Source organism: Muntiacus reevesi, chromosome 10 (genome assembly GCF_963930625.1).
Source record: "Muntiacus reevesi chromosome 10, mMunRee1.1, whole genome shotgun sequence".
Taxonomy (NCBI): Eukaryota; Metazoa; Chordata; class Mammalia; order Artiodactyla; family Cervidae; genus Muntiacus; species Muntiacus reevesi.
The window spans coordinates 61,164,577-61,188,161 of record NC_089258.1 but is presented as its reverse complement, the minus strand read 5'-3'; the positions used below and the strand labels follow the sequence as shown (position 1 = coordinate 61,188,161).

The 23,585-nt window shown below is 42.6% G+C and overlaps 1 protein-coding gene across 4 annotated transcripts in view; it reads right to left on the bottom strand.

Annotated features, from left to right (window-relative positions):
• The window catches only part of MTUS1 (microtubule associated scaffold protein 1), a 187,131-nt gene that overhangs the window by 19,553 nt on the left and 143,993 nt on the right, over window positions 1-23,585 (bottom strand). For 3 of the 4 annotated variants that reach the window (XM_065901479.1, XM_065901478.1, XM_065901480.1), the window contains 2 exons: window positions 20,734-20,948; window positions 8,958-9,024 (listed from right to left, as the gene is read on the bottom strand). In XM_065901479.1, coding sequence (XP_065757551.1) covers window positions 8,958-9,024; window positions 20,734-20,948 — 282 coding nt within the window. Of the gene's footprint in view, window positions 1-8,957; window positions 9,025-10,085; window positions 10,199-20,733; window positions 20,949-23,585 lie in introns of those variants that run through there. The other variant, XM_065901481.1, reaches the window with a different exon arrangement.

The following is a 23,585-nucleotide window of genomic DNA, read 5'->3' as shown; positions in this document are numbered from 1 at the left end:
GGAGCCTGAGGCTCTCCCTGCCAATAAACGTTTGAAAAGGCTCTGCTGTTTTTCAACTGACTCACTGGCCAACAACACGCTGCAAAACAGATGCTCTCATCATCACACCAGCAAACACTCCATGCACCAATCAAAACATTTTAGACTTGAAAAGTGGATCTGAGTCAAAAGTCTGGCTGAATATAACCAGCATAAATGTTCCAAGCTTCAGGCCCGAGGCAAGTGAGTTAAGACTTTAAGGAAATCACACTTCAATCAAAAGAATAAAGGTTCTTTTATTCTAATAAAAGAACAAGTTAACATAAATGTCAATAAAAAGGTGAGTCCGATACTATTTTGCCTGTCATCCCTGATGATTCATTTTCAGGGGTCAAAGTTCAAAGGGGCAGGTCAAAGTTACTGATTTGCAAATTATTTGGAAGCCTAAGTATGAGAATGAACTCGGTTCAGTTGGCGCTCTCTGGTATTATTCTCTTACTGTGCTCACTTAAGTCTTACATATATTTTACATTAAATAAACAACATCCTGGAAGCTAGAGCGCTGTCAGAGTGTGATACAGGGAGCACTTGCATCAAGTCACTGGAATGATCATCACAGACTCCTCCATCCCAAGTCACCCAAGTCAGAACTGGGAATATACTTTTTAACCTGGCCTATTTTATTACACAGTGAAGTGTGAGAACCACTGTTCCAGACAAATTATTTAAATCAGGAAAAACCAGACGTATCAGAACTAAACAAGGACAAGTGAGGAAAAAGACCAGGACAAGGAAGAAGACTCAAGAGGTTTTCAGAACAGACATGCTTGGTAAATATTGTGCATTGTTACAGGTGAAAGGACATAACGTTTCATTTACTGAGACAGCCAGCCAAGTCTAAGTTTAGGACAGACAGACATGGATAGAAAAAGAGCAAGCCAAGTATGATACAGAATCCACTCCATCTTCAACCAACTCAGTGAGATAAAGATTTCTGTTTTGGATCTCTCATTCTTAGAGATGTGCAAATCAAAACTACAATGATGTATCACCTCCCATCTGTCAGAATGGTCACCATCAAAAAAACACCACAAACAATAAATTCTGGAGAGGATGTGGAGAAAAGGAAACCCTCGTGCACTGTTGGTAGGAATGAAAATTGCTATAGCCATTAAGGAAGAGAGCATGGAGATTCCTTAAAAAACAAGGAATAAAACCACCATATGATGTAACAATCTCACTACTGGGCATATACCCTCAGGAAACCAAAATTTAAAAATTCACATGTACCCCAATGTTCACTGCAGCACTATGTACAATAGCTAGGACATGGAAGCAACTTAGATGTCTATTGGCAGATGCGTGGATAAAGAAGCTGTGGTACATATACACAATGGAGTAATACTCGGCCATAAAAAGGAATGCATTTGAGTCAATGCTAATGAGGTGGAGGAACCTAGAGCCTACAGTACAGAGTGAAGTAAGTCAGAAAGAGAAAAGCAAATATTGTAATATTAACACATATATACAGAATCTAGAAAGATGGTACTGATGAAACTATTTGCAGGGCAGCAATGGAGATGCAGACACAGGGAACAGATTTATGGACACAGGGAGGCGGGTAGGAAGGAGAGGATGGGGCGAATGGAGAGTAGCATGGAACCATACACTAACATATGCAAAATAGAGAGCCAGTGGGAATTTGCAGTATGACCCAGGGAACTCAAACTGGGGCCCTGTAACCATCTAAAGGAGTGGGATGGGGTGGAAGGTGGGAGGGAGACACACGAGGGAGGAGACATATGTATATTCATGGCTGATCCCTGTTGATGTATGGCAGAAACCAACACAATATGGTAATTATCCTTCAATTAAATAAATTTTTAAAAAAGAATTCTGTTTTAACCTTGTTAAACCACGACTGTACACAAAACTGTGTCAGCGAAGAGCTGACTCATTGGAAAAAACCCCGATGCTGGGAAAGATTGAAGGCAGGAGGAGAAGGGGACGACAGAGGATGAGATGGTTGGATGGCATCACCGACTCAATGGACACGGATTTCGGTAAACTCCGGGAGCTGGTGATGAACAGGGAGGCCTGGTGTGCTGCAGCCCATGGGGTCACAAAGAGTCGGATACAACTGAGTGACTGAACTGAACTGTACACAAAACCAGTGAAAGAATTAACACATTCCATAAAGGTGTGAGGGATATTCAAGTTCACAGGCACAGTTAAGCGTTGATTAGACAATGTGTACAGTGCTTCAGGCAGAGCCAAGTCACTTTTCCCTAGTACATAAAAAGATTTTTTCATCTAATAATACCTCTTGAACTCTTGATTTGAATAAAAAGATTCCAAAAGTAATGATCAATGCAAACTGGTGGTTTATAGCCAATGATTTCCCAATCTTTCAAATATTTGGTTGCACCATGGTTTCTTTTTTGTGATCAACAGGTGTTTGGTGGTCTAGTCATCCTGGGTTTTTATCCAGGGGCTTTGCTTTTTACTACTGACCTTAAGAAAATTACATAACTGTTAAACCTCAATTTCTTCCTTTCTCCCTTTTTTTCTTTCTATAAAATGCAAACCAAAAAAAAAACAAAAAATGCAAAGTAGTAGACTTAGAGATGAACACTGATGTTAGGAAAGAGCAGGCACTCAATAAATGCTGTTGCCAAACCTATCATTTTTACACACAGAAGGCAAAGTCAACTATCTTTTATGCCATTATTATAAGAAGCCAGGAATCTTTGGTGAATATAAGGGTTAAAATCTCATTTGTATCATGACATAAAAACAATCAGGGCAAGATGTAAGTTAGCTATTATTTCTGATGGCTAAAGAATAATTGTGAAATACAAACTAACCTTTACTGATTTAGATTAAAAATGTGATTCCGTTCATTAAGGTTAATAAAACAATAGGAACCACAGAGGACCATAATTATGGCTCCCCATTACACCAACATGACCCTGGAAAGAATCAGAATGACACATTTATTCCCTATCTCAGAGGCCAAATGTTTGCTGTGGATTATGTAGACCATTAAATTGAACTGTAATTTATTTCAAGGGCTGACATTTTCAAAATGACCTGATTAACTGGGATTGTCAGGCATAATGTAAAATGTTTCCAAGAGAATTACAGCTCATCTTACATTATTACTTATTTTTAACAGTTTATAGGAAGAGATCTGGTTACAGAAACCATTAAATATTAGCATATGATAAGGATAAAACCCACTTTCCTTAGCTCTCATCCTCAGCAATGAAGTCATTCATTCATTCTCTGAGTCAGTGTACTAAGCATCAGAAGTACTAAGTGCCAGGCTCAAGATACTAGCTGGTAGAGCCACAGAGATGAAGGACATACTTACCTTGCCCTTGAGGTGCTCATAGCGCTGGACTATGCGGTCTATAAATAAATACCCTTAAGAGATACCTTGAAGAGTATAGTAGGAGATGCAATTCACGTGTTTGAAAGAGTTGGGTGAAACTCAATTGAAGACAAAATATTTTAGCTGGGACTTTAAAAATAAGTAATGAGGAGGAGGAGACTGGGGACACAGAAGGATAGTGGAAAGATAGAAGAGACCCTGTCAGAGAGGATGATGTGTGCCCAAGAAGCACCAGGGCTTCCCAGGTGGCACCTGTGGTAAAGAACCTGCCTGCCAATGCCGGAGATGTGAAGAGATGTGTTCTTTCCCTGGGTTGGGAAGAACCCTTTGAGAAAGGCAAGACACCCCACTCCAGTATTCTTGCCTGGAGAATCCCTTGTACAGAGGAGCCTGGTGGGCTACAGTCCATAGCGTTGCACAGACTCGGACACGACTGAAATGACTTGGCATGCATGCAAAAAAGCACAAAGAGGTGTGAACGAGCCTGTGGCTGGGACCCAGGGAGAGAAAAGGAGGTGTGCAGAGGGGAATGAGGGTCAGACACCATGAAGCTGCACCAGAAATGTACGATCACATCACACATGTTGGCTTTAGTATGTTTGGACTTCATCCCCAAACTAAAATGGGGGTCTACTTATGTTTGCTAAAAGTGTCTGCTAGATGACACACATGAGACTTATTACAGGTCTAGTCCCAGTAGCATTTGGAGAAGAGAGAAGCAGGCCTGGAGGCAAGGTGATCTGATGGGTGTCCACTGGGATATACTGCAGGTGAGAAATTATGGGGCTCAAATCAGGACAGTCAGGAACGGTCAGTCTGAACAACATTCAGAACACAGATGGGTATTGTGTGGAGGATGGAGAAAGAGGATCATGACCTTAGTTGGTAGCTTGGGTGGTAAGTGAATAACAGCCCACTGAAGAAGGTGATGAACAGATGGAGGTTTGAACAAGGAGACACTACAGAATATTCACAAAGCGAGGCTGGGAGTCAGGAAGTCTGATTACACTAGACTGACTTTTCTAGAGGCAGCTCTTCACTGGGAAAAGTGTTATCTGCAGCTTGGGAAGGAGAAGACTAGAAAAATAAATCCGAGTCATCACCCTACAGGTTGTAGTTGAAACCGTGGGAATGGATAGGAAAACAGCTGACCATAACAGCCTTAAAAGATATTAAGGTGTGAATGAAATTAGGCTCTGTTCACTTAGAAGATCAATTGTCATTAAACATAAGCCTATGAAGACCAGGAGGCAAAATGGCAAAGTGTATACCAAGCACTTGTAATGTATTGGGAAGGGATCCATCACATCTCTTTTTTCCATTTGAAAGTTAAGAGAAAAAAATTACCTGTCCTAAGGGATTTCCAATAATATTTAGCTGAATTACTACTCTCTTCTGCAGTATGGGCTTCCCAGGTGGCTCAGTGGGTAAATAATCTGCCTGCAAAGCAGGAGATATAGGCTCGATCCCTGGGTTGGGAAGATCCCCTGGAGGAGGACATGGAAACTCACTCCAGTACTCTTGCCCGGAGAACCCCCATGGACAGAGGAGCCTATCGGGCTGCAGTCCATGGGGTTATATAGGTTAGTCTGCGGTATAGTCTCTCATAAAACAGCGAATCGGTTACTACACAGCTATCAACTGCACACATCTTACTATTTATTGGGTTGGCCAAGAAGTTCATTCAGATTTTTCCATAACACTTGGTGGTAGTCACTCTGCAACAAGTTACCTCATGCAGTCCTCATGGCTGCCCTTCAAAAGGCAGACAAATGTTACTGCCATTTTACAGAGAAAGAAATTGGGACAGAGGACGTGTGCTATGTCTCCCCCACCGGAGGTCATCCAACTACCAAAGATCTGAACATGGAGAGTATGACCACACAGTCTAGCCACTTTATACCACTGCCTGACATGCTAATGCTCAAAATTCTCCAAGCCAGGCTTCAGCAATATGTGAACCGTGACCTTCCAGATGTTCAAGTTGGTTTTAGAAAAGGCAGAGGAACCAGAGATCAAAATGCCAACATCTGCTGAATCACTGAAAAAGCAAGAGCGTTCCAGAAAAACATCTATTTCTGCTTTATTGACTATGCCAAAGCCTTTGACTGTGTGGATCACAATAAACTGTGGAAAATTCTGAAGGAGATGGGAATACCAGAATACTTGACCTGGCTCTTGAGAAACCTGTATGCAGGTCAGGAATCAACAGTTAGAACTGGATATGGAACAACAGACTGGTTCCAAATAGGAAAAGGAGTATGTCAAGGCTGTATATTGTCACCCTGCTTATTTAACTTATATGCAGAGTACATCATGAGAAACGCTGGGCTGTAGGAAGCACAAGCTGAATCAATAGTGCCGGGAGAAATATCAATAACCTCAGATATGGAGATGATACCACCCTTATGGCAGAAAGCGAAGAAGAACAAAAGAGCGTCTTGATGAACGTGAAAGAGGAGAGTGAAAAAGTTGACTTAAAGTTCAACTTTCAGAAAATTAAGATCATGGCATCTGGTCCCATCACTTCATGGCAAATAGATGGGGAAACAGTGGCTGACTTTAATTTTTGGGGCTCCCAAATCACTGCAGATGGTGACTGCAGCCATAACATTAAAAGACGCTTACTCCTTGGAAGGAAAGTTATGACCAAACTAGACAGCATATTAAAAAGCAGAGACATTACTTTGTCAACAAAGGTCAGTCTAGTCAAGGCTATGGTTTTTCCAGTGGTCATGTATGGATGTGAGAGTTGGACTATAAAGAAAGCTGAACGCCGAAGAATTGATGCTTCTGGTTTTTTTTTTTTTTTTTTTTTTTTTTCTTTTTTTACAAACCCTTGTGTCGAGGGCTGACTCTGACGTAGCAGAGCGAGGGAGCTGCTCTGCTACGTACGAAACCCCGACCCAGGAGCAGGTCGACTACGAATGGTTTAGCACCAGGTTCCCCACGAACGTGCGGTGCGTGATGGGCGAGGGGGCGCCGCCTTTCCGGCCGCGCCCCGTGTCCCAGGACGAAGGGCTCTCCGCACCGGACCCTGGTCCCGTCGCGCGGCGGAGTGCGCTGCGCCGCGCCCCGAGGGACACAGGCGACGGCCCGCCGGCGGGGACGGCGGGGGACCGGCTATCCGAGGCGAACCGAGGCTACCGAGGCTACCGAGGCTTCCGTGGCGCTGCCGTATCGTTCCGCCTGGGCGGGATTCTGACTTAGAGGCGTTCAGTCATAATCCCACAGATGGTAGCTTCGCCCCATTGGCCCCTCAGCCTTTGAACTATGGTGTTGGAGAAGACTCTTGAGAGTCCCTTGGACTGCAAGGATGCTAACCAGGAAATCAGTCCTGGGTGTTTATTGGAAGGACTGATGTTGAAGTTGAAACTTCAATACTTTGACCACCTGATGTGAAGAGCTGACTTATTTGAAAAGACCCTGATGTTGGGAAAGATTGAGGGCAGGAGGAGAAGGGGACAACAGAGGATAAGATGGTTGGATGGCATCACCAACTCAATGGATATAGGTTTGGGTAGACTCCAGCAGTTGGTGATGGACAGGGAGGCCTGGCATGCTGTGGTTCATGGGGTCACAAAGAGTTGGACACAACTGAGCGACTGAACTGAACTGAACTGACATGTTAAAACTGAGCGGTAATCTTTGCCATGTTAACTTCTTTCTCTTGCAGCTAATGCTACCCTCAGTTAAACTGGCAGCTTCGAGAGCATTCTTCCTGGACTGTTTCATCAGAAGAAAGATTTACAGGCTTCTCTCCACTCCCCTCATGGAACCAAAACCCTCCCCCAGATGCTCTGCGCTGGTACTTGAGCAGTTTGATCTGATTCACCAGCAGTATTGCCACACTTCCTGAGAGGCCAGCCTTGGGTGACCGGATAACACAGACCTGCCAACCATGCCTCCCGACACTCCAAGAGCAGCAGGAAAGCCACACGAGGGCACTGGGTCCTTATCACAGATGGAGAGTGGGTGCCAAAGGCCACAGCTACTTCCTGTCGGGCTAAGTGACTGACTGGAGGTGCTGAGTACCTGGGTCCATTCGGAGCACGGAATCATGCCACCCACTGAAAGGTGAAAAGAGGACTCCCCCATTCAAACTGACTGAATGAGAACAGTGTTCCCTTGGCGTGTCTCCCTCATCTTGCAGGGGGAGGCTGAAACATGAACCCCCAGGGAGACTCCTCTACACCTCTGCTGGGTTAGAGAGAACCCTGAAATGCGCACAAAAGCCCTCCTTCCTGATCTGCTGACCCTATATCCATTACATGATTTAAGGCACAGACAAAAGCAAGTTAAGTTGGTCGCCTGGATAATCAAAAGGGCAGCAGTCACATTCATTGACCTGGCAGAGAGCTTCAAGCGTCTTTGGGAGCCGGGTTGTTTCTTATCTGTGGTTTCCTTGAACTGTTTTCCTAGAACTCTCAAGTCTTTGGGGTCCTGAAGTCCCATCTGTCTTACAATTACTCTTCCATAAACAGTCCTCCCTTCCTAAGGTCAGGAGAAAATGATGCTGCGGGCTGGGCATCAGGGTGAGCCAGGGGTCCGGCGCCGCTCTGCATCCGGAGGTGAAAAGAGAAGAGGAATACAGAGGCAAGGCTTCACCCTGCATTCATGGCTCCTTGATCTTTGACCGGGTGTGGTGGGAAGGCAGGGTGGGGGCGAACTTAAGCATGTTCAAGTGCCAGCAAATTATATTGACACTGTTTAAACTCTGACGCTGTCCACAGAAAAAGGAGTCATCTCTCCCGGAACTAGACTGAATGCCGTTTTCATCGCTGGCTGTTGCCTTTGCATTATTTATACACGTACCTACACACACACACGGAAAACCGCAAAGGGCCAGGAATGCAGTCTTTCAGTGAACGATTCCAGCAAAGTCTGAAGTGGCTGCAGCCAGCAGACTGTCTAGAGCTGCAGGGGACGGGGCTCGCACGGCAGTCAGCCCACTTCAGCACGCGGGCTTGGGCAGGAAAGGCAGTACTGCCTCTGTCTCGTGAACCTAGGACTCCTCCAGGAAAGAACTAGAAGACAGTTCGGCCTGGGGACTGGGGGACCTAGGGGGATGGCGAGGGCCGCAGACCTGAGAGGCACCTGGCGCCCGGTGGAACTGGGTCCTTACCGCCAGTCGGATGGGAAGATTAGCCCAGGATGTACCTTCTCACAACATCATGCTCTCTCCTCACAGACCACCCTCAAGGAAGTGTGATACTGTCTCACCACTCTTTAACATGAAAAATGGTTCAGGAAAAAAATATGAATAAACAAAACCTGATGGAATTATTTAACAGGAATTCACACAATTGCAAAAGCCGGTCTGCCCCTCTTTTCAGCAAGACAAATGGTTTGGTCATCAGAAACTCTGCTCGGCATAGTCAGATCAGCGCCCGGAATTCGGTGAACTTGAGGTCGAGCTGCCAAGATTCAACAGAAACGTCGATAGGAAGTGTTTGCACAGACACCAGAGTGAGGGGCTAACACAGCCAGGGTGTGACTCTGGCACCACGCAGAGAGGAAAACCAGCTTGGCCAATGTCCCCCTCAACCCTGGAACTTCAAAGAAAAAAAAAAGCTCTTACCTAGCTCTCCCCGGAGGTTGACAAGTTCTTGAGATAGGGTTTTGTTTTGTTTCAGTGCTTCCTCTCGCTGTGGAAAACACACATCAAGTTACTAATGTTTTTAAGAGGGTCCCTTTTCAGTAAAGCACACACGCTCGTTATCACCAGGAAAACAAGACTCAGAATTGAGAAGCCAAGATATGAATCATTTAGGCTAAACAGTTTGTGATGTTAAAAAAACACAGATGTCCCTTAGTTGTTAAGGAAATTCACATTGCAAAAAGTCTGTTATTTTCTCAGGTTCCTGGCGAAACTTGTGTTGGAGGCACTGAATGGCCCGTTTTAAAAATATTGACTTTGAGCCATGCTTCATTGGCAATCCCAGAACCTTTCTGCTGATGCATACTGTACTTCAGACGTAATGCACTCTCCTCCTCCAAGGGCAATGAAGGCCTCATCAGTGAAAGATAAATATTTAATGTTCTAAACATATGTACTTCCATGCACTTTGTCCTATGTTTGCAAATACAAAACTTTCCTTAGGAGGAGAACACTCCTTTACTTCTAAAAGGAAGACACACAAGTCTGTTGTAAACCCCTGGTCAAAATAATAATAATAATAACCCTTTAAACACAGAATGAAATTAATTTTACTCTGCTCCACATTATTTTCTAAGGATGCTATATCCGATCCACTCTCTAAGATGTTAGAGAAACGTGTCAGAGAAAACCAGGTTGCTGTTTCAGAATCCAAAAAAAAAAAAAAAAAGCAATGATCAGTCTTGCAAAAGAGAACAATTTCCAAGTTACCAGCAACTCACAGCAAGCACGCAGACACACATCCTTGTACGAATACGGCAATGAGATACAGTTTCTTAACAGGCAGACTCCCTCCCACTAGCGCCTTAAGGAAGGAGAAGGCAGAATTCACAGCTCTCTGGAAATGCCCCCGCTGGGACCGCCCAGGACCCAGCTCCCTGCCGCCTAGCCAGGCTGGATGTCCGCGCTGCGGACCGAGATCACGGGACCAGCCTTTGCAGGCGAAGAGTTGCTTGTCATTCAGAGCATTTCCCCCTGCTAAGATCAGACCACCTCTGCCTGACTCCCTGACATTCTTCCAGAAAGCCGCTAGAAACAAATCCGAATTACCCTTGTTGCCGCATATGGAGGATACAGGCACATTTTGCTGCCGGAGCAGCCCATTTTCCAGCTTCTGTCTCCAGCTCCCCCCACCCCCCAGCACCGCCGAAGCGCACAGGTGGCCACGCCACCCACCGGGCCGGTCCGTCTACATTCAAAGCTCCGCCAGGAGGAGCGCCATTGGCCCTGCCCGGCCTTACCCACGTCCTGCAGGTTGGCGTTGTGGGCTCCGGACGCCTCTCCTCCCAGGAGCTGATGCTGCAGCTTCTGCCTTTGGCACCGGCAGCCCGCGATTACTTAAAGCCACAGCCCTTCATTTATGAGAAACCAGAGCCAGACCTTAGGCTGATCGATTGCCACTTACTTAAATATCAGTGAAAAGAAATGCCAAGCTCCTCTGCAGTGGATAATGGAGTTATTTTTAGATGTGTGTGCCTTTTTTATTCCCCTCCCTAACTGAGGTCATTAGATGATTATTCTTGCTAATAGAAAAAGGAAATTTGTTCTTCAAAACCTTTGTGCTAAGTGAGTTATGAAAGAGGGGATGAATGGTGTGTTGTGACTTAGAATTTAATATGACATTGTAAAGTGAATGCTTTTTCCCAGAAAAACTAGCTTGAATGCTTACAGCATGGTCCACTGGCATTTTAAGAAGTGTGACCTGCTGATTTGAGAGTTGGCGATCAATCTATTTTATGATTTTTTTCCCCCTTTACTGTGTAATAGTTTCTCACTAAAAAGCTAGGGAAGTTAACGATACACTTAAAAGCTAGGGAAGTTAACGATACACTAGCACTCTTATGGACATTTAACGGTGACTGGAATTTAAGCACAAATGCGTACATTTTGGCCTTACTGGTATTCTAAATGCTTGATTTTTTAAAATGCAGTATTAGGTTGTTCTGAACACACAATTTAGGGAGCCCAAGGTTTTTTCGTGAACAAGTAATGAGTTTCCTGATGTAGAAATCAAAGTTTGAGGGAAATCAAGCTGGATGAAGTGGGGAGAAGCATGAATAAAAATATCTATACTACAAAAGTAAGTTGGTATAAAATTTCCAGGAGCAATTTTGTAAAATTTTTCACATCCTATCACAAGTATCTACCAGGCAATCTTTTTGCTTATTAAAGGGGCCTTGGGGACAAGTAACTTCAGTACAGTTGAAATCCGAGGTTGGTTGGATCCTTGATGTGGAACCTGTGAATACCGAGGACCAGCTGTACTACATCGTTTTCCAACCTCTGGCAATCCCAGTGATAGTAACAGGAAAATTCATGAAGTCATTTTGGACTCTTCTTTAATGGACTGCACCAAAGTCAGTCCGTTCTTTCTTCCCAATGTGTCTTGAATCCATTGCACTTTTATTATTAATACTGCCTTCGTTCTAATCCTGATCCTTGCCAATCCCATCCTGAACTATGGAAAGCCTTCCTCCACACTGTTTTGCAGAGGATTAGTAGATTTTCATCCCATATTCTTGGTGCGTATAAGTGTCCTTGCTCAATGAGAGTCCTCCATTGAGTGTATAAAGAATAAACTTCCACAGGCCGCTCTCTTTCTGAGCCCTCCCATGTGTCTATCCAAAAGTACTCTTTTCCTAGTAAACACTTTAGTTGTTTCACACACACAAAAAAAATTTGAAAAAAAAAAAACCTTCCATGAACCTCAATCACCCAGCTCCTGTTTAGATGACCCACTCCTCCTCTAAGTCAGGTTTGCCAAGCACGTCACATCTCCACAAGCTGGAATGCCTGGTCTTCTGTAATTGACCCATTTTATAAGCCTTTAGGGAAGACTAACAGTCAATCGCAGATACCACTCCCTTCCCCCATATGCCTGGACAGGACATTCATCCTTCTGAATTGGTTGGCAAGTTATTACTCAGTGCCAATTAACCAAGTACCATTCCAGATGCTGGGGAAAATAAGGGAAAAAATTGAAGACATGGGAATAATGTCTGAAAGAAGATTGGGGCCTATGTAGAACTAAAACATCCAGGCCCCGTAATTCAAGGCAGATGACCTCATACGGGGGACTGGGGTACTGGATAATGGAAGAACCCAGGGCTTTTGATCCAATGTGACACGCCGACCCCAGCACCCATATCATGATAAGCATATGTTCAGTGTTAGTTTCTATCTGACTCCCCTGGGAGCTTGCCCTTTAAGACATTTACCCTTTGCAGATGACAAAATGCATTTTGTCACTTAGATATTGATTGCCTGTTTCTTTTTGTTTAGCTGCTCCTATATCAGTGTTTCTGTCTTAGACCTTTATGGTCCAGATAACAAGATTATTTAATTCTCTTTGTATTGTAACATGCAGAATTTCACACAATGTGGTGGGGGGGTGGAGAGGGAGGTGGGAATCTGGTTGGGAAAAAAATGCTTTTATGCTCATGCATTAAAGATATGAAGTGCTCCAAGGGGGAGAAAAAACATGAACTCACCATAATTTAATTAGGAGTCCCCGGGACACAGGCACTTAGTCTCTGGCTGTCGTCCCATCGCTGAGCCTTGATTTGCTAGCTTGGGAGCAGTCAACAGCACAAGGGCTTTGCAGCAAAGAGTCAGCTCTGATGGCTCAGATGTAGGCTCTCTCTGACCTCCTCCATCCCCACTACTACGCAATGAATTGTGTCCCCTTTTCTGGGTCTGAGACATTTTTACTTTTAGAGTGCTACTGTCATTCAAAATCCATCTTTGTTTAGGTGCCATTTTGCGTTAGATTCCACTTTCAAAAATATTGCAGGCACACTGCATAACTGGTCAGATGTTTGGGGGTGGGTGGGGGGGTGGGTACCCGGAAACTTCTATGGAGAAATTGGGATTACTGCCATCAACACTGTCCTTCACTTGACCTGCATGCACAGAACGCTTAACAGCTATGCAAGGATAAACCAAGAGTCAGACCAAACTAAAACTAACAACAGTGTCCTTTGAGAAACAGAAAGTGTGGTATTGGTTACCAGATTCATGAGACAAGCATTAAAACTTCTACTCTGCAATGAATGATTGCTGTAGTTGTTTAGTTGCTAAGTTGTATCTGACTCCGCGACCGCATGGACTGGGGCCCGCCAGGCTCCTTGTCCGTGGGGTTTTCCAGGCAAGAATACTGGAGTGGGTTACCATGCCCTCCTCCAGGGGAAATGATGATGATATCTAATGAATGATGTCTACTACCAAAGTGGTAAAGTCACAGTCATTAAATAGACTTGCAACAAATGAATAAGTGATAGTTCTAGGCTTCCAACCACTTTTACATATAATTCAATGCTCTGAAACTATTTAGAAAAACTTAGCAATACTTCTATAATGGGCATAAGAGAACCAAAAGGTTAAGTAAAAATTTGGGGGAAAAAAAATGCTTAATTCCCCCCCTTTGTTGTATCTTTCCTTCCCAACTATATTTTTAACAGTGCCCTGCACACATTAGGCAATCAATAAATATTTGCTGATCAATTATAAAGAGCTAGAAAAGAGCAAAGAACATTTTTGTAAAAACTTTATAAGTTCACCTGACATCTGGGATTCCACCCTCTTTATTGCCCTATTTGTTCATTCAGATGCACACGCCTGCCTGCTAAGTCCCTTGTTGTGTTCCACTCTGTGTGACCCTATGGACTGTAGCCTGCCAGGCTCCTCTGTCCATGGGATTCTCCAGGCAGAAATAGTGAAGTGGGTTGCTATTTCCTCCTCCAGGGCATCTTCCCGGCCCAGGGATCAAACCCGTGCCTCCTGCATTGGCAGGCGGGCTCTTTATCGGTAGCACCACCGTGTCTATTATCTATGAGGCACTGCCATGGCAGCGGGCTGGCTCCCTGAGAAAGCAGCAGACACAGATTCTGCCCTCAGTGAGCTGCCTATCTTAAAAAGGAAAGTGAAGTTGCTCAGTCATGTCCGACTCTTTGCAACCCCATGGGCTGTAGCCTACCAGGCTCCTCCACCCATGGGATTTTCCAGGCAAGGGTACTGGAGTGGGGTGCCATTTCCTCCTCCAGAGGATCTTCCCAACCCAGGGATCGAACCCAGCTCTCCCCCACTGTAGGCAGATGCTTCACTGTAAAAACAGCTGCAAAATGGTGATGTAAACAGCCGACTCATTGGAAAAGACTCTGATGCTGGGAAAGGTTGACGGTAAAAGAGGAGGGCAGCAGAGGCTGAGATGGTTGGATTGTATCACCGAGTCAACGGACATGAACTTGGGTGAACTCCAGGAGATAGTGAGGGAGAGGGAGGCCTGGTGTGATGTAGTCCATGGGGTCGCAAAGAGTCAAGACATGACTTTGTAACTGAACAACAAGAATAAGTAGAGTGCCAGGGAAATGTACGCGCTCCTAGAATCCAGAGAGTAGGTAAAAGAGAGCTATGGTGCTCTGTGATGACCTAGAGGGGTGGGATGAGGGCTGGGGTGGGGGCGGGCTTAAGAGGAAAGGCGTACATGTATACATATGGCTGATTCACAGTGTAGAGCAGAACTAACACAACACTGTAAAGCAATTATAGTTCAATTAAAAATTTTTTTTAATTAAAAAACAAATAAAAAACCCAGAACTAGAAGGACCAGGAAAGTCTTCATAAAAGAGTGTCTTTGAACTGAATTTTAAGAAATTCAATGGAGTCACAATATATGGGCATTAGGACCTTACAAATTGGATGTCAGATGAAATTCACGGATAGTACAAGAAGCCATGAAGCTCACTGGGTCTGCCCTGCTGTGGATGAAAGCATCTCTCAGGGTGCCCGACCCAGTGAAATGTTTTCTCTGTTACTAGATCTAATCCTTCTACAGCTGAGCAACTGACAGAATGTTTGGCTTGTGTTTAGGGGCCAAGTCATGTGGGAGGAAAGTATCTTGAAACACTAGGACCACATGGAGCACGGCAGGGGCATGCCACGTGGGGTACAGAGGGACTGAGAACACAGGTGAAGGGAGACTCCTGTCGTCCACCCCACAGGCACTCCTGTGCCTTTGCTCACCGAGGGGCGCAGAAAGCAGGACCGCCTCATTATTGAATTTGCATTTTTAACTTTGGCAATTTGTATAACGAATCCATGTAAAGTAAATCCAGGTAGCAATGGGATGCTACTGCAAGAAAGATCTGAACACATAGGTATTAGGGAGAAGGGTGGTAACCCACTAATGGTGTAAACAAAGGATGAAAAAGGGCAGGAAGTTTGTAGAGTATTTGAACAAGGTGATGGACATGGCTTTCTCTCCCTTTTCTTTAAAAAAAAAAAAAAAGAAAACTACTTATTCGTTTGGCTGTGCTGAGTCTTAGTTGAGGCACACAGGATCTAGTTCCCTGACCATTTGCATCAGGTAGCCAAAGTACTGGAACTTCAGCTTCAGTATACCAGTCCGCCTGCATTGTAGCTCCGAGTCTTAGCCACAGGACCACCAGCGAAGTCCCTGTAGGGAATTTTGAGTTCATAGAGACCTAGTTTTTGGTTCAAGTCCTGGTCCCCCTCTTATCAGCTCTCTGATGATAGTCAAGTTATTTAACAGCTCTATGGCTCAATTTTCTTCCTTATAAACTCCAACTTGTGTTTTTGGAGAGGATCTTATTATTAAGTGAGAATGGGTCTTAGTAAATACTCAACAAATGTTAATCCCTTCCTGTTTCTCCTTTACCTTCCTGATGATACAGCGGGAGCACACAGACAGTGAGGGAGGATTGCAATGGGCAGCTTCTGCCAAATTATAGAGAGAATTTTATATTCCCCGTTACATACTGGAGTCATTCAAAAGAAGTATGTGAGCCATGGAGGTAGTTTTAATTTCCTAGTAGCCACATTTTTTATGTTTAAAAGTTAAAACTAAAATTTGACAATATATTTTATTTAACCCAGTATATCCAAATAATCAGTTCAACATACAGTCAATAGAAAAATTATTAATGAGATATTTCATATGGTCTTCAAACTCATATCTCAATTCAGCCAGGCTACACTTCAAATGAAACAAGACCAAACCAGTCAATCCTAAAAGAAATCACCCCTGAGTATTCACTGGAAGGGCTGACACTGAAGCTCCAATACTTTGGCCACCTGATGCGAAGAGCTGACTCCTTGGAAAAGACCCTGATGCTGGGAAAACATTGAGGGCAGGAGGAGAAGGGGACAACAGAGGATGAGATGGTTGGATGGCATCACTGACTCAATGGACATGAATTTGAGCAAGCTCTGGGAGATAGTGGAGGACAGAGGGGACTGGCGTGGTGCAGTCCCTGGGGTTGCAAAGAGTCAGACATGATTTAGCGACTGAACAATAAAAAGCTTTAAATGCTCAATGGTGTCTTCAAGCTAGTGGCTACCATATTGGGCAGGTCAGCCATATAGACAGTGGAGAAGCACTGAAGGAGTGCTTTGGAAAAATCAGTCTACTAGCATTGCTTGAGATGGATTATAGGGGAAGGAGTGCAAGCCTGAAGACTGGTTAACAAGTTACTATCATAATCTAGCATATAGTTTATCCAGGGCTTGAACAAGGTTGGCATCAGGAGAAATGGAAAAGAGAAGATGAAGGAAAGGGAGAAACAGTGGGATGAGAACTAACTCATCAGACTTGATTGCCTTCATGTGGGAGACAAAGGAGCCAGAAGAGTTGAATGTGGGGTTGTTAAGCTGGATATAGTAAATAATTGGCTTATCTCTAAACAGACAAATTGTTCCCTACATTTAATAATTATGTACTTTCCAATTTAGCTCACTTGGTTATATAAACCAACTCTCAAATTCCCTTCTTACATAATAAAGAAAAACAAAAATACTGAAGATGAAGGAGTTTTAACTCAAAACCATGGGGTTCTGTTAAGTCAAGATTCTAAAAACAATAACAGATTTCCATTAGATGAAACAGAATTTAACCTATACATTAAAAAATTTTTGTCTAATAGCATAAAATATTGAGTAGTAAAGTAAAAAGTGCATGGAACCAGAAATCAGAATTCATGCTCTCCCATTGCTGGTTACAGTGGATACAAATTTTGAACAGCTTATTTAATTCTTAGAACTGTTTCTTCACCCACTAAGAAGAGAAAACTATCATATGTCTTGATTATACCACAGTGGTTCTGTCAGCATGATAAGAAATGTGTGAAGTACTATAGTAGCTGAATGCCATGGGTATCATAGAAGGGAAACAATAGGATTTTTTTTCCTAGTGTGTGCCTCTTACTGATTTACTAAGTTGCCTTGAGAAAGAATTTAGCTCTGTTCCCAAATCTTATAATAATGACTAAAATATCTACCCTTTTGAGCTCACAGGAAGACAACTGATAGAGAGACATATAGAATATAAGACTAAGCTGTTTTTTTAATGAAATACCTGAAAGTATTGTTTTAAATTTTTTTACAGGACACTTAGAAATGAAGCATATAGATATGTTCTGAGTGTCTAATCATTCCATATTTACCACAAAGGCAATTTCCTATTACTCACTACATTTTAGTGGGTCCATATTCCTTATTCTACTTGTGTAACATTTTATTGTTCAAATCAGTGACATAATGTTCCTGAAGGACAACTCTAATGGGAAAAATTTGTGCAAATAAATATTTTGACACAGACACCAAAAACCATAAAAATACTGTATGCTACTGCAATTTAAAACTAGATAAATGTCTACATCTCCATCTCAAAAAAAGATGTATATATATATATATATACACACACTGTAATTTAAAACTAGATAAATGTCTACATCTCCATCTCAAAAAAAGAGTGGTAAGTAAAAAGTGCATAGAACCAGAAATCAGAATTCATGCTCTCCCATTGCTGGTTACAATGGATACAAATTTTGAACAGCTTATTTAATTCTTAGAGCTGAAGATGTGTTCTTCAGTGAAAGATGTGTGTGTATATATATATATGCAGACACATAGAGTATATATAGAGAGACATATATATATAAATATATAATGTATGTGTGTGTGTGTGTATATATAGATAGAGTGCAGTGCATATATATAGGCTGCACTGTGGGATCTTAGTTCCCTAACAAGGGATTGAACCCATGCCCCCTGCATTGGAAGCAGTGTCTTAACCACTGGACCACCACGGAAGTCTTTAAAAAAAAAAAAAAAAAAAAATATATATATATATATACACACACACACACACATATATATATATACATATTATATATGTATTATATATGTTCATATACATATATATATATATATATATATATATATATATGAACAAAGCTGTAAAATGTTTACCAAATACTGATCTCAACTGTCTACTAGCCTGGAAGCTTGTCAAAGGCACAGAATAAGTCTCATTCACCTCTGTCTCCCCTACCCCAGACAGACGATAACATCAGAGTAGCCTAAGAAATGAGTGTAGGAGAAATGCAAATCAAAACCACAATGAGGTACCATTACACGCCAGTCAGGATAGCTGCTATCCAAAAGTCTACAAGCAATAAATGCTGGAGAGGGTGTGGAGAAAAGGGAACCCTCTTACACTGTTGGTGGGAATGCAAACTAGTACAGCCACTATGGAAAACAGTGTGGAGATTTCTTAAAAAACTGGAAATAGAACTGCCATATGACCCAGCAATACCACTTCTGGGCATACACACCGAGGAAACCAGATCTGAAAGAGACACGTGCACCCCAATGTTCATCACAGCACTGTTTATAATAGCCAGGACATGGAAGCAGCCTAGATGCCCATCAGCAGATGAATGGATAAGGAAGCTGTGGTACATATACACCATGGAATATTACTCAGCCGTTAAAAAGAATTCATTTGAATCAGTTCTAATGAGATGGATGAAACTGGAGCCCATTATACAGAGTGAAGTAAGCCAGAAAGATAAAGAACATTACAGTATACTAACACATATATACGGAATTTAGATAGATGGTGGTGATAACCCTATATGCAAAACAGAAAAAGAGACACAGAAGTACAGAACAGACTTTTGAACTCTGGGGGAGAACGTGAGGGTGGGATGTTTTGAAAGAACAGCATGTATATTATCTATGGTGAAATGGACCACCAGCCCAGGTGGGATACATGAGTCAGGTGCTCGGGCCTGGTGCACTGGGAGGACCCTGAGGAGTCGGGTGGGGAGGGAGGTGGGAGGGGGGATCGGGATAGGGAATACGTGTAACTATATGGCTGATTCATGTCAATGTATGACAAAACCCACTGAAATGTTGTAAAGTGATTGGCCTCCAACTAATAAAATAATATTAAAAAAAAAAAAAAAGAAATGAGTGTAGGTTTGTTGGATTGAACTGAACTACAGAACAGGCAAACTGAACAGTTTTCCTCCTGAGATGTCCTGTATCCTTGTCTTTAAAACAGTGATTTAAAAATACCTAGAGAGCTCAAGTTACATTCTCATCCCAGTATTTCCCCTTAAATAATTAACTTTCTGATGCTATGCCAGTAACATATGTTCATAGAAACTTGGTTTTCTCAATGAATTTTAACTAGTTCCTGAACTGACATCCTTGTATCAGGGGAAGAGTCAGTAAGCAAAGAAAATCTGTTTCATGTTTGTTGTACCACACACTATCTTAGGAATGGATGAAAATTCTGAAGAATCTTTTCACCAACACTGAGAGTTATCTCAAAAATTTGACCTATAATCATTCTCATTTTCAAACTATTAAGCTCACTGTGTGATATGGAAAGCTACACATAGTTCGATAAAACATGAAGTGAAAAGAAAAAGTCAATGCTGAGAAATAAAAGTACTATTGTATGGCAAGGCAAGAAAAGTTTAAACATAAAATGTTCTTGGTCCTTTGGCCTTCCTTCTCCCTCCACTGTGCGCTGCGTATCTGCATTATGCATCGGCCAGACCTCCCCCATCAGCAGAAATACCTGCTCAGCCTTTATAAAGAGCACCACTCTAGCGTCAGCAAGACAACTCCTCAAAGATAACATTCCCTGAGAGCCTATGAGGGCTCACATGACCTACCACTTTGTTCTTGCAGACCTGGATTGTGTAAACTGTCAAGCGTGTCTCAAAAACCATGCACACGACTTCCAAGGGGGTGGAAGAGTCCTCGGAGCTTTCCGAGATGCTCTTCCCAGGCTAAAATCCTCAGTTTGGCTCAAATAAAATTTTGTTTCTTTCTTAGATCAGCTGATGAATTTTTTATCAGCAGTGCTAATATAGCCTAGAGGTGTATAGTAGTTGAACAGGCAATTATGTTTTCACTGTTGTGGGTCTAAGAGACTCCAGAGGAGAAAGAGAAGAGCTCAGAAATGTTTCAAGCCCAGATTTCTAGAAATCTGAACTCTACAATGACTCTAGGTATCAGGTGAGTTGACAAAAGCATAATTGGGTGCATACTAAGTTGCTTCAGTTGTCTCCAACTCTTTGTGACCCCGTGGACTGTAGCCTGCCAGGCTCCTCTGTCCGTGGGATTCTCCAGGCAAGAATACTGGAGTAGGTTGCTATGCCCTTCTCCAGGGGGTCTTCCTGACCCTGGGATTGAACCCGGGTCTCTTTATGTCTCCTGCAAATAGGCAGGTTCTTCACTAGCGCCACCTGGGAAGCCCCAATCTTACCGATCATTCACTTAAAGATACTCACAAGACAGGAGCGTGGGCACTGCACACCCACCCTCCCGTCCCCCGCCCCCGCCGTGGTGAGAAGGCTGTTGAGAGGGTCTGTGTCCTTACCTCAGACAGCAGGTGCTGGGCCACCACCGTCAATGCCTCAAACTTGGTGTTGCCCAGGGAAAGAAGCTGCTTGAGCTGCAGGATAATTCCACTTTGCTTCGCACATTTGCTTTTATACTGAGCCAACTCAAGTGCTTTTTCAGAGGACAGCACATCTGGGGACGTCTGGGTCTGGATGCACAGACTTCGGGGACTCTTCTGTCGGCCCTTTTCAACTGCAAAAGGAATGGATATAGGTAGGAAAACACGTGACCTTCATTTTCCTAACACCATCTGGGTTCCCTAAACACTAGAGAAGCCACAGAAGAGTGTTTTGGCTATGTTTATAAAGAAAAGCATATGGATGAGAACGGGGATTAATTGGATTTCTGTATGTCTGGAACTAGAACCACAGATGACGGCTTTAGTTCTGACTTAAAAGGATGTCTACGCGGCAGAGAATGAGGGGTATAAAGCAGATGGACTGACCAATCCAGAAACATGGAAAACTGTGTGAAAAACAATGCTGACTTCATGGTTTCTAATTTTCCAGGTAAAGTGGTACAGAAACCTGCTGTGACAAGTACCCTGACTGGAGGCTCTGATTCAGACTGGCTGCAAACCCACACTCACACACATAAATGACCAAACTGTTAATGCCTTTCCCTCTTCCTATATGTTTCCTATCAACTTCCTCTCCTCTCCCTGCTGATGGCCTGGTGCGTTACCAATATTTATACTGTACATGAGTCACTTCCTAATCCCCGATAAATCGCCACATATACAGTGAAAATCTACTCACATTTAACACCTGATCTTTAAATGCACTGCTAAGAGTACTATACTTTAAAAAAAGAAATTATTTTTCTACTTTATTTTGAACTAAAGTTGATTTACAATGTTGTGTTAGTTTCAGGTGTATAGCAAAATGATTCAACGAGAGTTTTATACTCTCCATAAAATACTTTTATTTATTTTTATTTTTGGCTATGTTGGGTCTTTGTTGCTGCGCAGGCTTCTCATTGCGGTGGCTTCTTTTGTTGCAGAACCCTGGCTCTAGAACACAGGCTCAGGGGTTGTGGTGCATGGGCTTAGCTGCTGCGTGGCATGTGGGATCTTCCCAGACCAGGGATCGAACCTGTGTCTCCTTCACTGGCCGGGCGGCTTCTTTACCACTCAGCCACCAGGGAAGCCCCAAGTATAATACTCTTGACTATACTATTCTGTTTTCTATCAAATACAGGCTTTGTTGTTTCTTTTTCCCCTTCAAGCAATAATATGGTTTTTAAAAATTGTTTCTTAAGAAGCACAGGATAATACTCCAAATCCATCTATGAGGCTAAGTGACTGCTCACTTTCTGTCAGAGTGGCCTGGGAACCCCTCTATTTTATACAGAAAAACTGTTCCATCTTGGAACCATTCCAAATGTCTCGGCCACTTTAAATATCAAACAGAATTGGAAAAAGAGGAAAGCAAGTTGCTTAACTTCTTAAAATGAGTAGTCTAAATAATCAAACGTAAATCTGAAAAAATAAAGTCATAAGAAACTAAAAAAAATAAATAGTTCTTTATTCTCACAGGCATTCCCTACAGTGTCTACATTCTGTGGTGACAAACCTGAGACCATTTTATAGATGGTGACTACTTTCTCTAATTTTTTAGAAGAAAACAGTGATTTCTAGAAGGAAAATAAAGAAACCTCAGTATTCATGTCCCAAAAACCAGCAGGGAAATACATTCAATATTCTTTAAGTTAAAAAAAAACAAACACACAGGAAAAGGGCTCTCCTTTTCTATGGTAGCTTTCCATGGTTAAACAACTCGTATTTGTATTAATACTTGATAATTCTCACTTCTAAAATGACTAAAATACAGTGTTGTAAAAATGCTTAGACTTCCCAGGTGGTCTAGTGGCTAAGACTCCAGGCTCCCAATGAGGGGGACCCAGGTTCCATCCCTGGGCAGGGAACTTAAGATCCCACAGGCTGCAACTAAGACCCAGCGCAGCCAGACAGTTAATAAATCCTCTCAGTGGCCCTCCATAGCAAGGCAAAGTTCACGGATGTGAAGGGCCTAACCTGGGCGAAGGCAGCGCCCATAGGGCAGCCAAGAACCTAGGCTTCTGTTCCCACCCATTCTGGAAAGTGGAGATGGGGTGGAGATGTAATGTTGTTACATAACTAAGAATAAACATTTATGCAGGAATCTTAACAAAATGTTACTTAATTCACCCAAGTCCATTACCTGCTAACTCTTCATTTCAATAAACCTACATACTGGTAAATACCTACCTTTTATATCCTGTTTGATACACTTTTATACAAACAAACAGAAGAGCAAAAAACTTCTTTTAATCCTTGACCATCCAGAACTTCCACTGCAATGTATGTAGATATAGGTTCACTTTCCTGACTGATATCATAGCATATGTCTTCCCAGTACTTACTGAAATATGTATTCATTTATCATTTACTGCTCTGAAGTTACCATTTCTTGAATCCTTAACATTTCGTTCTCTTTCTAGGATTTCTATGCTAATCAATTTTGTTATGTAATATAATATCAGTTCTTAAACCATTAAGTTATGGTTATTTATAAAATCAAGAAATGGAGCTTTTATATTAACATTTTTGGAGAAAACATTAAGTTGCTTGCCTAGTTAGTTTCTAGGGGGAATTTTAGTATTAACTAGTCCTGTGCTAATAAGTTATTTCTAAGGAAAAATATGAAATGTACATTAATTTATTAAGCACTGTTTTTTATACTCAGGTTGAAAATATAGGTACTCTTTTCATAGCATCAAAATTTTTGTTCTTCATATTATCTCTTATGCCAAAGTTGGGCAGCAGCTAAGTATTAATATTTATGTTTG